This window comes from Oncorhynchus masou, chromosome 2 (genome assembly GCF_036934945.1).
Source record: "Oncorhynchus masou masou isolate Uvic2021 chromosome 2, UVic_Omas_1.1, whole genome shotgun sequence".
Lineage (NCBI taxonomy): Eukaryota > Metazoa > Chordata > Actinopteri > Salmoniformes > Salmonidae > Oncorhynchus > Oncorhynchus masou.
In genome coordinates, this window is record NC_088213.1 from 3,753,958 (window position 1) to 3,770,724 (window position 16,767).

General features: G+C 46.9%; 1 protein-coding gene across 1 annotated transcript; it reads left to right on the forward strand.

Annotated features, from left to right (window-relative positions):
• Window positions 1-4,051: 4,051 nt before the first annotated feature.
• LOC135552190 (BTB/POZ domain-containing protein KCTD19-like) lies at window positions 4,052-12,617 on the forward strand. The gene is made up of 4 exons (XM_064983660.1): window positions 4,052-4,250; window positions 5,720-5,933; window positions 11,680-11,828; window positions 12,493-12,617. The coding sequence occupies exons 1-4, from the start codon at window positions 4,052-4,054 to the stop codon at window positions 12,615-12,617; spliced, it is 687 nt and encodes a 228-aa protein (XP_064839732.1).
• The last annotated feature ends 4,150 nt before the right edge of the window (window positions 12,618-16,767 follow it).

Consider the following 16,767-nt stretch of genomic DNA (forward strand, 5'->3'; position numbering starts at 1 on the left):
CAGGACCCTATCTACTATCTCTGGTATCTGACTCTCCACTGTAATGGTTATTATCTCTAGTAGCTACAGTCAGGACCCTATCTACTGTATCTGACTCTCCACTGTAATGGTTATTATCCTAGTAGCTACAGTCAGGACCCTATCTAGGACCTGGGTCTCCGGAGTGAGAAACAGTCACTTAACCAACTGAGCCACGAATAGTCAGCAGAACCCAGAAGATAAGGCAGACACAGCAGTACTTAAGACGGTGTATTTAATAAAGTAAAAAGGAGAAGTCCTTCAATACAAAAATGGCAAATCCAAAAGGTGGTAGGAATAGCACAAAAAAGCCTCAAGAGATACTCAAAAACAAAAACAGAATTCCACAAGAGCATCCACCGGAATCGACAAGAATACACAGAACACTAGGGCTGGGTGCTAACATACAAACACAGAGCACAGAACTGAGGGAAACTAAGGGTTTAAATAGAATCAGGGGAAAACGAGGCACAGGTGCAAATAATAATGGGGAACAAGGAAAAAACATAAGGTCAAAAAGCACAATGGGGGCATCTAGTGACCAAAACCCGAACAACCCTGTAGCCAAATCCTGACATATCTACTATCTCTGGTATCTGACTCTCTACTGTAATGGTTATTATCTCTAGTAGCTACAGTCAGGACCCTATCTACTATCTCTGGTATCTGACTCTCTACTGTAATGGTTATTATCTCTAGTAGCTACAGTCAGGACCCTATCTACTATCTCTGGTATCTGACTCTCCACTGTAATGGTTATTATCTCTAGTAGCTACAGTCAGGACCCTATCTACTCTCTGGTATCTGACTCTCTACTGTAATGGTTATTATCTCTAGTAGCTACAGTCAGGACCCTATCTACTATCTCTGGTATCTGACTCTCTACTGTAATGATTCTAGTAGCTACAGTCAGAACCCTATCTACTATCTCTTGTATCTGACTCTCCACTGTAATGGTTATTATCTCTAGTAGCTACAGTCAGGACCCTATCTACTATCTCTGGTATCTGACTCTCTACTGTAATGGTTATTATCTCTAGTAGCTACAGTCAGGACCCTATCTACTATCTCTGGTATCTGACTCTCCACTGTAATGGTTATTATCTCTAGTAGCTACAATCAGGACCCTATCTACTATCTCTGGTATCTGACTCTCCACTGTAATGGTTATTATCTCTAGTAGCTACAGTCAGGACCCTATCTACTATCTCTGGTATCTGACTCTCTACTGTAATGGTTATTATCTCTAGTAGCTACAGTCAGGACCCTATCTACTATCTCTGGTATCTGACTCTCTACTGTAATGGTTATTATCTCTAGTAGCTACAGTCAGGACCCTATCTACTATCTCTGGTATCTGACTCTCTACTGTAATGGTTATTATCTCTAGTAGCTACAGTCAGGACCCTATCTACTATCTCTGGTATCTGACTCTCTACTGTAATGGTTATTATCTCTAGTAGCTACAGTCAGGACCCTATCTACTATCTCTGGTATCTGACTCTCCACTGTAATGGTTATTATCTCTAGTAGCTACAATCAGGACCCTATCTACTATCTCTGGTATCTGACTCTCCACTGTAATGGTTATTATCTCTAGTAGCTACAGTCAGGACCCTATCTACTATCTCTGGTATCTGACTCTCTACTGTAATGGTTATTATCTCTAGTAGCTACAGTCAGGACCCTATCTACTATCTGGTATCTGACTCTCCACTGTAATGGTTATTATCTCTAGAAGCTACAGTCAGGACCCTATCTACTATCTCTGGTATCTGACTCTCCACTGTAATGGTTATTATCTCTAGTAGCTATAGTCAGGACCCTATCTACTATCTCTGGTATCTGACTCTCCACTGTAATGGTTATTATCTCTAGTAGCTACAGTCAGGACCCTATCTACTATCTGGTATCTGACTCTCTACTGTAATGGTTATTATCTCTAGTAGCTACAGTCAGGACCCTATCTACTATCTCTGGTATCTGACTCTCCACTGTAATGGTTATTATCTCTAGTAGCTACAGTCAGGACCCTATCTACTATCTCTGGTATCTGACTCTCTACTGTAATGGTTATTATCTCTAGTAGCTACAGTAAGGGCCCTATCTACTCTCTGGTATCTGACTCTCCACTGTATTGGTTATTATCTCTAGTAGCTACAGTCAGGACCCTATCTACTATCTGGTATCTGACTCTCCACTGTAATGGTTATTATCTCTAGTAGCTACAGTCAGGACCCTATCTACTATCTCTGGTATCTGACTCTCTACTGTAATGGTTATTATCTCTAGTAGCTACAGTCAGGACCCTATCTACTATCTCTGGTATCTGACTCTCCACTGTAATGGTTATTATCTCTAGTAGCTACAGTCAGGACCCTATCTACTATCTCTGGTATCTGACTCTCCACTGTAATGGTTATTATCTCTAGTAGCTATAGTCAGGACCCTATCTACTATCTCTGGTATCTGACTCTCCACTGTAATGGTTATTATCTCTAGTAGCTACAGTCAGGACCCTATCTACTATCTCTGGTATCTGACTCTCTACTGTAATGGTTATTATCTCTAGTAGCTACAGTCAGAACCCTATCTACTATCTCTGGTATCTGACTCTCTACTGTAATGGTTATTATCTCTAGTAGCTACAGTCAGGACCCTATCTACTATCTCTGGTATCTGACTCTCTACTGTAATGGTTATTATCTCTAGTAGCTACAGTCAGAACCCTATCTACTATCTCTGGTATCTGACTCTCAACTGTAATGGTTATTATCTCTAGTAGCTACAGTCAGGACCCTATCTACTATCTCTGGTATCTGACTCTCCACTGTAATGGTTATTATCTCTAGTAGCTACAGTCAGGACCCTATCTACTATCTCTGGTATCTGACTCTCTACTGTAATGGTTATTATCTCTAGTAGCTACAGTCAGGACCCTATCTACTCTCTGGTATCTGACTCTCTACTGTAATGGTTATTATCTCTAGTAGCTACAGTCAGGACCCTATCTACTATCTCTGGTATCTGACTCTCCACTGTAATGGTTATTATCTCTAGTAGCTACAGTCAGGACCCTATCTACTATCTCTGGTATCTGACTCTCCACTGTAATGGTTATTATCTCTAGTAGCTACAGTCAGGACCCTATCTACTATCTGGTATCTGACTCTCTACTGTAATGGTTATTATCTCTAGTAGCTACAGTCAGGACCCTATCTACTCTCTGGTATCTGACTCTCTACTGTAATGGTTATTATCTCTAGTAGCTACAGTCAGGACCCTATCTACTATCTCTGGTATCTGACTCTCCACTGTAATGGTTATTATCTCTAGTAGCTACAGTCAGGACCCTATCTACTATCTCTGGTATCTGACTCTCCACTGTAATGGTTATTATCTCTAGTAGCTACAGTCAGGACCCTATCTACTATCTCTGGTATCTGACTCTCCACTGTAATGGTTATTATCTCTAGTAGCTACAGTCAGGACCCTATCTACTATCTCTGGTATCTGACTCTCCACTGTAATGGTTATTATCTCTAGTAGCTACAGTCAGGACCCTATCTACTATCTCTGGTATCTGACTCTCTACTGTAATGGTTATTATCTCTAGTAGCTACAGTCAGGACCCTATCTACTATCTCTGGTATCTGACTCTCTACTGTAATGGTTATTATCTCTAGTAGCTACAGTCAGGACCCTATCTACTATCTCTGGTATCTGACTCTCTACTGTAATGATTCATTGTGTTTATCTGGATGGTTCCGTTGTGTTTGTTGAACCTCTGAAGGAAATTCATCTGTCAAAATAAGCGTGTTTCTGTGTGTGTGTATGTGTGTGTGTGTTTCTGTGTGTGTGTGTGTGTGTTTCTGTGTGTTTCTGTGTGTGTGTGTGTGTGTGTGTTTCTGTGTGTGTGTGTGTGTGTTTCTGTGTGTGTGTGTGTGTGTGTGTGTGTTTCTGTATGTGTGTTTACGTGCGTGCCTGCGTGCGTGCGTGCGCGCGTGTGTGTGGCGTGTCTGAATGTATTTCCATGTGTATCTCTGCGAATGCGAAGCAGCAGCATCTCCTAACAGGTGATGAGATCCATGTGTCTGTGTTCTGTTCAGCTAATTACCTTCAGACCGGAAACATCTTACTGCCAGAGGACTTCAGTGATCATGACAGGCTGAACCAGGAGGCCAGAGCGGCTGGCATGACGGACTTCCTGGAAGAGTTACAGAAACGACCCGGTACGCAGACAGGAATTACAAATGGCTCTTCAATATATAGGGAGTAGGGCTCTGGTCTATAGTAGTACCACTATACAGGGAGTAGGGCTCTGGTCTATAGTAGTATCACTATATAGGGCTCTGGTCTATAGTAGTACCACTATATAGGGAATAGGGCCCTGGTCTATAGTAGTACACTATATAGGGAATAGGGCTCTGGTCTATAGTAGTACCACTGTATAGGGAATAGGGCTCTGGTCTATAGTAGTACACTATATAGGGAATAGGGCTCTGGTCTATAGTAGTACCACTATATAGGGAATAGGGCTCTGGTCTATAGTAGTACCACTATATAGGGAATAGGGCCCTGGTCTATAGTAGTACACTATATAGGGAATAGGGCTCTGGTCTATAGTAGTATCACTATATAGGGAATAGGGCTCTGGTCTATAGTAGTACACTATATAGGGAATAGGGCTCTGGTCTATTGTAGTACCACTATATAGGGAATAGGGCTCTGGTCTATAGTAGTGTACTATATAGGGAATAGGGCTCTGGTCTATAGTAGTACCACTATATAGGGAATAGGGCTCTGGTCTATAGTAGTACCACTATATAGGGAATAGGGCCCTGGTCTATAGTAGTACACTATATAGGGAATAGGGCTCTGGTCTATAGTAGTACCACTATATAGGGAATAGGGCTCTGGTCTATAGTAGTACCACTATATAGGGAATAGGGCTCTGGTCTATAGTAGTACCACTATATAGGGAATAGGGCTCTGGTCTATAGTAGTACCACTATATAGGGAATAGGGCTCTGGTCTATAGTAGTACCACTATATAGGGAATAGGGCTCTGGTCTATAGTAGTTCCACTATATAGGGAATAGGGCTCTGGTCTATAGTAGTATCACTATATAGGGAATAGGGCTCTGGTCTGTAGTAGTACCACTATATAGGGAATAGGGCTCTGGTCTATAGTAGTACCACTATATAGGGAATAGGGCTCTGGTCTATAGTAGTATCACTATATAGGGAATAGGGCCCTGGTCTATAGTAGTACCACTATATAGGGAATAGGGCCCTGGTCTATAGTAGTACCACTATATAGGGTATAGGGCTCTGGTCTATAGTAGTACCACTATATAGGGAATAGGGCTCTGGTCTATAGTAGTACCACTATATAGGGAATAGGGCTCTGGTCTATAGTAGGACCACTATATAGGGAATAGGGCTCTGGTCTATAGTAGTACCACTATATAGGGAATAGGGCTCTGGTCTATAGTAGTTCCACTATATAGGGAATAGGGCTCTGGTCTATAGTAGTACCACTATATAGGGAATAGGGCTCTGGTCTATAGTAGTACCACTATATAGGGAATAATGCTCTGGTCCATAGTAGTGCACTATATAGGGAGTAGGGTGGTATTTGGGACACTGTCCGATGCTGTAACATGCTACTAACTACAGCGTGTCATTCTTACCACAGAATTGATTGGTGATGACATCATGCAGCCTCAAGATGGCTGCCCTCAGATGAAGCAACGACAGCAGCAGTTGACCCCTCAACCTCTGTACATTATGACCTTTGACCTGTTGGTGAGGTACCAGGACTCGGCTCTGGGACAGCTCTGTGTGGACAGTAACGTGCAGGGCAGCAGGCTGCACCTCTCTGGCAACGGGGTGGTCTTCCAACACGTGGAGTAAGTCCATTCAATTCAAATACACATCATCAGTGATGATTAGGGACAGGAGTTTCCTGATCTACTGACTAGGAAACACTCTGGGCCCCTGTTGTAGTCTATAGCTACTGACTAGGAAACACTCTGGGGCCCCTGTTGTAGTCTATAGCTACTGACTAGGAAACACTCTGGGCCCCTGTTGTTGTCTATAGCTACTGACTAGGAAACACTCTGGGCACCTGTTGTTGTCTATAGCTACTGACTAGGAAACACTCTGGGCCCCTGTTGTAGTCTATAGCTACTGACTAGGAAACACTCTGGGCCCCTGTTGTAGTCTATACCTACTGACTAGGAAACACATCTGGGGCCCCTGTTGTAGTCTATACCTACTGACTAGGAAACACTCTGGGCCCCTGTTGTAGTCTATACCTACTGACTAGGAAACACTCTGGGCCCCTGTTGTTGTCTATAGCTACTGACTAGGAAACACTCTGGGCACCTGTTGTAGTCTATACCTACTGACTAGGAAACACTCTGGGCCCCTGTTGTAGTCTATACCTACTGACTAGGAAACACTCTGGGCCCCTGTTGTAGTCTATAGCTACTGACTAGGAAACACTCTGGGCCCCTGTTGTAGTCTATAGCTACTGACTAGGAAACACTCTGAGGCCCCTGTTGTAGTCTATACCTACTGACTAGGAAACACTCTGGGCACCTGTTGGAGTCTATACCTACTGACTAGGAAACACTATAGTCACCTGTTGTAGTCTATACCTACTGACTAGGAAACACTCTGGGGCCCCTGTTGTAGCCTATACCTACTGACTAGGAAACACTCTGGGGCCCCTGTTGTAGTCTATACCTACTGACTAGGAAACACTATAGTCACCTGTTGTAGTCTATATCTACTGACTAGGAAACACTCTGGGCCCCTGTTGTAGTCTATACCTACTGACTAGGAAACACTCTGGGCCCCTGTTGTAGTCTATAGCTACTGGCTAGGAAACACTCTGGGGCTCCTGTTGTAGTCTATAGCTACTGACTAGGAAACACTCTGAGGCCCCTGTTGTAGTCTATAGCTACTGACTAGGAAACACTCTGAGGCCCCTGTTGTAGTCTATACCTACTGACTAGGGAACACTCTGGGCCCCTGTTGTAGTCTATAGCTACTGACTAGGAAACACTCTGGGGCCCCTGTTGTAGTCTATAGCTACTGACTAGGAAACACTCTGGGGCCCCTGTTGTAGTCTATACCTACTGACTAGGAAACACTCTGGGGCCCCTGTTGTAGTCTATACCTACTGACTAGGAAACACTCTGGGCCCCTGTTGTAGTCTATAGCTACTGACTAGGAAACACTCTGGGGCCCCTGTTGTAGTCTATACCTACTGACTAGGAAACACTCTGGGGCCCCTGTTGTAGTCTATACCTACTGACTAGGGAACACTCTGGGCCCCTGTTGTAGTCTATAGCTACTGACTAGGAAACACTATAGTCACCTGTTGTAGTCTATACCTACTGACTAGGAAACACTCTGGGGCCCCTGTTGTAGTCTATACCTACTGACTAGGAAACACTCTGGGCACCTGTTGTAGTCTATAGCTACTGACTAGGAAACACTCTGGGGCCCCTGTTGTAGTCTATACCTACTGACTAGGAAACACTCTGGGGCCCCTGTTGTTGTCTATACCTACTGACTAGGAAACACTCTGGGGCCCTTGTTGTAGTCTATACCTACTGACTAGGAAACACTCTGGGGCCCCTGTGGTAGTCTATACATACTGACTAGGAAACACTCTGGGCCCTTGTTGTAGTCTATACCTACTGACTAGGAAACACTATAGGCCCCTGTTGTAGTCTATACCTACTGACTAGGAAACACTATAGGCCCCTGTTGTAGTCTATACCTACTGACTAGGAAACACTCTGGGCCCTTGTTGTAGCCTATACCTACTGACTAGGAAACACTCTGGGGGCCCCTGTTGTAGCCTATACCTACTGACTAGGAAACACTCTGGGCACCTGTTGTAGTCTATAGCTACTGACTAGGAAACACTCTGGGCACCTGTTGTAGCCTATACCTACTGACTAGGAAACACTCTGGGCACCTGTTGTTGTCTATACCTACTGACAAGGAAACACTCTGGGGCCCCTGTTGTAGTCTATACCTACTGACTAGGAAACACTCTGAGGCCCCTGTTGTAGTCTATAGCTACTGACTAGGAAACACTCTGGGGCCCCTGTTGTAGTCTATACCTACTGACTAGGAAACACTCTGGGCCCTTGTTGTAGTCTATACCTACTGACTAGGAAACACTCTGGGCCCTTATTGTAGTCTATACCTACTGACTAGGAAACACTCTGGGCCCCTGTCCTCGGTTGCAACACTCCCAACTGAGTTCCAAACTGCCTCTGGAAGCAACGTCAGCACAAGAACTGTTCATTGGGAGCTTCATGAAATGGGTTTCCATGGCCGAGCAGCCGCACACAAGCCTAACATCACCATGTGCAATGCCAAGTGTCGGCTGGAGGGGTGTGAAGCTCCCCGCCATGCCAAGTGTCGGCTGGAGGGGTGTGAAGCTCGCCGCCATGCCAAGTGTCGGCTGGAGGGGTGTGAAGCTCCCCGCCATGCCAAGTGTCGGCTGGAGGGGTGTGAAGCTCGCCGCCATGCCAAGTGTCCGCTGGAGGGGTGTGAAGCTCGCCGCCATGCCAAGTGTCGGCTGGAGGTTGTAAAGCTCCCCGCCATGCCAAGTGTCGGCTGGAGGGGTTGTGAAGCTCCCCGCCATGCCAAGTGTCGGCTGGAGGGGTGTGAAGCTCGCCGCCATGCCAAGTGTCGGCTGGAGGGGTGTGAAGCTCGCCGCCATGCCAAGTGTCGGCTGGAGGGGTGTGAAGCTCCCCGCCATGCCAAGTGTCGGTTGGAGGGGTGTGAAGCTCCCCGCCATGCAAAGTGTCGGCTGGAGGGGTGTGAAGCTCCCCGCCATGCCAAGTGTCGGCTGGAGGGGTTGTGAAGCTCCCCGCCATGCCAAGTGTCGGCTGGAGGAATGTGAAGCTCCCCGCAATGCCAAGTGTCGGCTGGAGGGGTTGTAAAGCTCCCCACCATGCCAAGTGTCGGCTGGAGGGGTTGTGAAGCTCCCCACCGTGCCAAGTGTCGGCTGGAGGGGTGTGAAGCTCCCCGCCGTGCCAAGTGTCGGCTGGAGGGGTGTGAAGCTCGCTGCCATGCCAAGTGTCGGCTGGAGGGGTGTGAAGCTCGACACCATGCCAAATGTCGGCTGGAGGGGTTGTAAAGCTCCCCGCCATGACAAGTGTCGGCTGGAGTGGTTGTAAAGCTCCCCGCCATGCCAAGTGTCGGCTGGAGTGGTTGTGAAGCTCCCCGCCATGCCAAGTGTCGGCTGGAGTGGTGTGAAGCTCCCCGCCATGCCAAGTGTCGGCTGGAGTGGTTGTAAAGCTCCCCGCCAAGCCAAGTGTCGGCTGGAGTGCTGTAAAGCTCCCCGCCATGCCAAGTGTCGGCTGGAGGGGTTGTAAAGCTCCCCGCCATGCCAAGTGTCGGCTGGAGTGGTTGTAAAGCTCCCCGCCAAGCCAAGAGGCTGGAGTGCTGGAGTGCTGTAAAGCTCCCCGCCATGCCAAGTGTCGGCTGGAGTGGTTGTAAAGCTTGCCGCCATCAGACTCTGGAGACGATGAATCACGCATTATCATCTGGCAGTCCAACGGACTAATCTGGGGTTGGCAGATGCCAGGAGAACGCTACCTGCCCCTAAGTATAGTACTAACTGTAAAGTTTGGTGGAGGAGGAATACTGGTTTGGGGCTGTTTTTCATGGTTCGGGCCTCTTAGTTCCAAGTGAAGGAGAAAATGTTAACGCGACAGCATAAAATGACATTCTAGAAGATTCTGTGCTTCCAACTTTGCGGCCACAGTTTGGTGAAGACCCTTTCACGTGACAATGCCCCCCGTGCACAAAATGGTTTGTCGAGAACGGTGTGGAAGAATTTGACCGGCCTGCACAGAGCCCTGACTTCAACCCTATCAAACGCATTCGGGATGATTTGGAAAGCCGACTGCAAGCCAGACCTAACTGCCCGACATCAGTGCCCCGACCTCATTAATGCTTTTGCGGCTGAATGGAAGCAAGTCCCCCTGCAGCAATGTTCCTACATCTAGTGGAAAGCCTTCCCAGAAGAGTGGAGGCTGTTGTAGCAGCAATGTTCCTACATCTAGTGGAAAGCCTTCCCAGAAGAGTGGAGGCTGTTATAGCAGCAATGTTCCAACATCTAGTGTAAAGCCTTCCCAGAAGAGTGGAGGCTGTTATAGCAGCAATGTTCCAACATCTAGTGGAAAACCTTCCCAGAAGAGTGGAGGCTGTTATAGCAGCAATGTTCCAACATCTAGTGGAAAACCTTCCCAGAAGAGTGGAGGCTGTTATAGCAGCAATGTTCCAACATCTAGTGTAAAGCCTTCCCAGAAGAGTGGAGGCTGTTATAGCAGCAATGTTCCAACATCTAGTGGAAAGCCTTCCCAGAAGAGTGGAGGCTGTTATAACAGCAATGTTCCAACATCTAGTGGAAAACCTTCCCAGAAGAGTGGAGGCTGTTATAGCAGCAATGTTCCAACATCTAGTGTAAAGCCTTCCCAGAAGAGTGGAGGCTGTTATAGCAGCAATGTTCCAACATCTAGTGTAAAGCCTTCCCAGAAGAGTGGAGGCTGTTATAACAGCAATGTTCCAACATCTAGTGGAAAACCTTCCCAGAAGAGTGGAGGCTGTTATAGCAGCAATGTTCCAACATCTAGTGGAAAACCTTCCCAGAAGAGTGGAGGCTGTTATAGCATTATTAAAGAGGGGACCAACTCCATATTAATGGCCATGATTTTGGAATGAAGTGATTGACGAGCAGGTGTCCACATACTTCTGGTCATGTAGTGTATCTTTCGGTTTTATCATGAGATTCCAGATAGTTGTTTGCATCATATCCAGAGGTTTTCCTGGTCAGGTCACAAATTGGTCGGGTAAAACTCCTGGCCCTATTCCAGTGGTCCGGTAAAACTCCTGGCCCTATCCCAGTGGTCCGGTAAAACTCCTGGCCCTATCCCAGTGGTCCGTTAACACTCCTGGCCCTATTCCAGTGGTCCGGTAAAACTCCTGGCCCTATTCCAGTGGTCCGGTAAAACTCCTGGCCCTATTCCAGTGGTCCGGTAAAACTCCTGGCCCTATTCTAGAGGTCCGGTAAAACTTCTGGCCCTATTCCAGTGGTCCCGTAAAACTCCTGGCCCTATTCCAGTGGTCCGGTAAAACTCCTGGCCCTATTCCAGTGGTCCGGTAAAACTCCTGGCCCTATCCCAGTGGTCCGGTAAAACTCCTGGCCCTATTCCAGTGGTCCGGTAAAACTCCTGGCCCTATTCCAGAGGTCCGGTACAACTTCTGGCCCTATCCCAGTGGTCCGGTAAAACTCCTGGCCCTATTCCAGAGGTCCGGTAAAACTCCTGGCCCTATTCCAGAGGTCCGGTAAAACTCCTGGCCCTATTACAGTGGTCCGGTAAAACTCCTGGCCCTATTCCAGAGGTCCGGTAAAACTCCTGGCCCTATTCCAGAGGTCCGGTAAAACTCCTGGCCCTATTCTAGTGATGATCATAATGTAATTCAGTGACTCACGTGACTGTAGCACCTGGAGAGACCAATGAAACGGCTTCCTTTCTGACGTAGTGTTTTGTTGTTGTTGCGGTGAGCAGTGTGAACAGACCCTGAAACTGTCATTCCCGTTGGGGGATGTTGCAGGAACTGGTTAGGGACGTGCCGTGTCCCGCTGACGGAGAGGCAGTGTGAGCTGCCGGGGTTGTGTGAGTACCTGGACAGGCAGGATGAGGCCTACCACACCTTCAGAGATGCACTGTGGGAGTTCCTACACAGGACCAGGACCACAGGCAGTGAGAGAACAGACACACACACACGCACACACACACACACACACACACACACACACACACACACACACACACACACACACACACACACACACACACACACACACACACACACACACACACACACACACTCCCATTTGGCCTAGTTGTAACTGCTACTGTTTATCTCTCTGTTTCTCTCTCTTTCTGTCTCTCTCTGTCTGTCTCTCTTTCTCGATCTGTGTCTGTCTCTCTTTCTCGATCTGTCTCTGCCTCTCTCTCTCTCGATCTGCCTCTCTCTCTCTCTCTCTGCCTCTCTCTCTGTCTGTCTCTCTCTGCCTCTATCTCTGCCTGCCTCTCTGTCTCTCTCTCTGCCTCTCTATCTCTGTCTCTCTCTCTCTCTGCCTCTCTCTCTGCCTCTCTATCTCTGTCTGTCTCTCTCTCTGTCTCTCTCTCTCTGCCTCTCTCTCTCTCTGCCTCTCTCTCTCTGTCTGTCTCTCTCTCTGCCTCTCTATCTCTGTCTGTCTCTCTATCATCTCTCTCTATCATCTCTCTCTGTCTCTCTCTCTGCCTCTATCTCTGCCTCTCTGTCTGTGTCTCTGTCTCTCTCTCTCTGCCTCTCTCTCTGTCTCTCTATCTCTGTCTCTCTCTCTCTTTCTCTCTGTCTCTCTCTGTCTGTGTTTTACAGGGTGTTTTACAGCAGGGCCCTGGTCCGCCTCAGTGGCAACGTTCAGCATTTATAAAGTTGTTAAAGTTTATGTGGGAACACACTGGTACGCCACTTACTACAAAACCCTGTTAAAGGTACTGTGACACTCCTGTTCCCTCCTTCACAGTCTCTGGAATCAGCTCAAACTACAGACAGGAGTGGTTATATTTGAACTTTAGTTATTATTTTACTAGGCAAGTCAGAACAAATGTCTATTTACAATGATGGCCTACTGGGGAACAGTGGGTTAACTGAGGTGCAGTAAGTAGGACAGTAGTAGACATACAGTATAGGGGGAGGTGCAGTAAGTAGGACAGTAGTAGACATACAGTATAGGGGGAGGTGCAGTAAGTAGGACAGTAGTAGACATACAGTATAGGGGGAGGTGCAGTAAGTAGGACAGTAGAAGACATACAGTATAGGGGGAGGTGCAGTAAGTAGGACAGTAGCAGACATACAGTATAGGGGGAGGTGCAGTAAGTAGGACAGTAGTAGACATACAGTATAGGGGGAGGTGCAGTAAGTAAGACAGTAGCAGACATACAGTATAGGGGGAGGTGCAGTAAGTAGGACAGTAGCAGACATACAGTATAGGGGGAGGTGCAGTAAGTAGGACAGTAGTAGCAGACATACAGTATAGAGGGAGGTGCAGTAAGTAGGACAGTAGTAGACATACAGTATAGGGGGAGGTGCAGTAAGTAGGACAGTAGTAGACATACAGTATAGGGGGAGGTGCAGTAAGTAGGACAGTAGAAGACATACAGTATAGAGGGAGGTGCAGTAAGTAGGACAGTAGTAGACATACAGTATAGGGGGAGGTGCAGTAAGTAGGACAGTAGTAGACATACAGTATAGAGGGAGGTGCAGTAAGTAGGACAGTAGAAGACATACAGTATAGGGGGAGGTGCAGTAAGTAGGACAGTAGTAGACATACAGTATAGAGGGAGGTGCAGTAAGTAGGACAGTAGTAGACATACTGTATAGGGGGAGGTGCAGTAAGTAGGACAGTAGTAGAAGACATACAGTATAGGGGGAGGTGCAGTAAGTAGGACAGTAGTAGACATACAGTATAGGGGGAGGTGCAGTAAGTAGGACAGTAGTAGACATAGAGTATAGGGGGAGGTGCAGTAAGTAGGACAGTAGTAGACATAGAGTATAGGGGGAGGTGCAGTAAGTAGGACAGTAGTAGACATACAGTAAAGGGGGAGGTGCAGTAAGTAGGACAGTAGTAGACATAGAGTATAGGGGGAGGTGCAGTAAGTAGGACAGTAGCAGACATACAGTATAGGGGGAGGTGCAGTAAGTAGGACAGTAGAAGACATACAGTATAGGGGGAGGTGCAGTAAGTAGGACAGTAGTAGCAGACATACAGTATAGAGGGGAAGGTGCAGTAAGTAGGACAGTAGAAGACATACAGTATAGGGGGAGGTGCAGTAAGTAGGACAGTAGCAGACATACAGTATAGGGGAAGGTGCAGTAAGTAGGACAGTAGAAGACATACAGTATAGGGGGAGGTGCAGTAAGTAGGACAGTAGCAGACATACAGTATAGGGGGAGGTGCAGTAAGTAGGACAGTAGAAGACATACAGTATAGAGGGAGGTGCAGTAAGTAGGACAGTAGAAGACATACAGTATAGGGGGAGGTGCAGTAAGTAGGACAGTAGTAGACATACAGTATAGGGGGAGGTGCAGTAAGTAGGACAGTAGCAGACATACAGTATAGAGGGAGGAGCAGTAAGTAGGACAGTAGAAGACATACAGTATAGAGGGAGGTGCAGTAAGTAGGACAGTAGTAGCAGACATACAGTATAGAGGGAGGTGCAGTAAGTAGGACAGTAGTAGCAGACATACAGTATAGGGGGCGGTGCAGTAAGTAGGACAGTAGAAGACATACAGTATAGGGGGAGGTGCAGTAAGTAGGACAGTAGCATACATACAGTAAAGGGGGAGGTGCAGTAAGTAGGACAGTAGCAGACATACAGTATAGAGGGAGGAGCAGTAAGTAGGACAGTAGTAGCAGACATACAGTATAGAGGGAGGTGCAGTAAGTAGGACAGTAGCAGACATACAGTATAGAGGGAGGAGCAGTAAGTAGGACAGTAGTAGCAGACATACAGTATAGAGGGAGGTGCAGTAAGTAGGACAGTAGTAGCAGACATACAGTATAGAGGGAGGTGCAGTAAGTAGGACAGTAGAAGACATACAGTATAGAGGGAGGTGCAGTAAGTAGGACAGTAGTAGCAGACATACAGTATAGAGGGGAAGGTGCAGTAAGTAGGACAGTAGAAGACATACAGTATAGGGGGAGGTGCAGTAAGTAGGACAGTAGCAGACATACAGTATAGGGGAAGGTGCAGTAAGTAGGACAGTAGAAGACATACAGTATAGGGGGAGGTGCAGTAAGTAGGACAGTAGCAGACATACAGTATAGGGGGAGGTGCAGTAAGTAGGACAGTAGAAGACATACAGTATAGAGGGAGGTGCAGTAAGTAGGACAGTAGAAGACATACAGTATAGGGGGAGGTGCAGTAAGTAGGACAGTAGTAGACATACAGTATAGGGGGAGGTGCAGTAAGTAGGACAGTAGCAGACATACAGTATAGAGGGAGGAGCAGTAAGTAGGACAGTAGAAGACATACAGTATAGAGGGAGGTGCAGTAAGTAGGACAGTAGTAGCAGACATACAGTATAGAGGGAGGTGCAGTAAGTAGGACAGTAGTAGCAGACATACAGTATAGGGGGCGGTGCAGTAAGTAGGACAGTAGAAGACATACAGTATAGGGGGAGGTGCAGTAAGTAGGACAGTAGCATACATACAGTAAAGGGGGAGGTGCAGTAAGTAGGACAGTAGCAGACATACAGTATAGAGGGAGGAGCAGTAAGTAGGACAGTAGTAGCAGACATACAGTATAGAGGGAGGTGCAGTAAGTAGGACAGTAGCAGACATACAGTATAGAGGAGGAGCAGTAAGTAGGACAGTAGTAGCAGACATACAGTATAGAGGGAGGTGCAGTAAGTAGGACAGTAGTAGCAGACATACAGTATAGAGGGAGGTGCAGTAAGTAGGACAGTAGAAGACATACAGTATAGAGGGAGGTGCAGTAAGTAGGACAGTAGTAGCAGACATACAGTATAGAGGGAGGTGCAGTAAGTAGGACAGTAGTAGCAGACATACAGTATAGGGGGAGGTGCAGTAAGTAGGACAGTAGTAGACATACAGTATAGGGGGAGGTGCAGTAAGTAGGACAGTAGCAGACATACAGTATAGAGGGAGGAGCAGTAAGTAGGACAGTAGAAGACATACAGTATAGAGGGAGGTGCAGTAAGTAGGACAGTAGTAGCAGACATACAGTATAGAGGGAGGTGCAGTAAGTAGGACAGTAGTAGCAGACATACAGTATAGGGGGAGGTGCAGTAAGTAGGACAGTAGAAGACATACAGTATAGGGGGAGGTGCAGTAAGTAGGACAGTAGCATACATACAGTAAAGGGGGAGGTGCAGTAAGTAGGACAGTAGCAGACATACAGTATAGAGGGAGGAGCAGTAAGTAGGACAGTAGTAGCAGACATACAGTATAGAGGGAGGTGCAGTAAGTAGGACAGTAGCAGACATACAGTATAGAGGGAGGAGCAGTAAGTAGGACAGTAGTAGCAGACATACAGTATAGAGGGAGGTGCAGTAAGTAGGACAGTAGTAGCAGACATACAGTATAGAGGGAGGTGCAGTAAGTAGGACAGTAGTAGCAGACATACAGTATAGAGGGAGGTGCAGTAAGTAGGACAGTAGAAGACATACAGTATAGGGGGAGGTGCAGTAAGTAGGACAGTAGTAGACATACAGTATAGGGGGAGGTGCAGTAAGTAAGACAGTAGTAGACATACAGTATAGGGGGAGGTGCAGTAAGTAGGACAGTAGTGGACATACAGTATAGGGGGAGGTGCAGTAAGTAGGACAGTAGTAGACATACAGTATAGGGGGAGGTGCAGTAAGTAGGACAGTAGCATACATACAGTATAGGGGGAGGTGCAGTAAGTAGGACAGTAGTAGACATACAGTATAGGGGGAGGTGCAGTAAGTAGGACAGTAGTGGACATACAGTATAGGGGGAGGTGCAGTAAGTAAGACAGTAGTAGCAGACATACAGTATAGGGGGAGGTGCAGTAAGTAGGACAGTAGTAGACATACAGTATAGAGGGAGGTGCAGTAAGTAGGACAGTAGTGGACATACAGTATAGGGGGAGGTGCAGTAAGTAA

Excerpts from the sequence above, each read along its gene's own strand:
- LOC135552190 (XM_064983660.1), top strand. The coding sequence starts at position 4,052 with ATGTGTATCTCTGCGAATGCGAAGCAGCAGCATCTCCTAACAGGTGAT. Across the intron at positions 5,934-11,679 it reads GTGGTCTTCCAACACGTGGA|GAACTGGTTAGGGACGTGCC; the intron begins GTAAGTCCATTC and ends GGGATGTTGCAG. Across the intron at positions 11,829-12,492 it reads CAGGACCAGGACCACAGGCA|GGTGTTTTACAGCAGGGCCC; the intron begins GTGAGAGAACAG and ends TGTGTTTTACAG.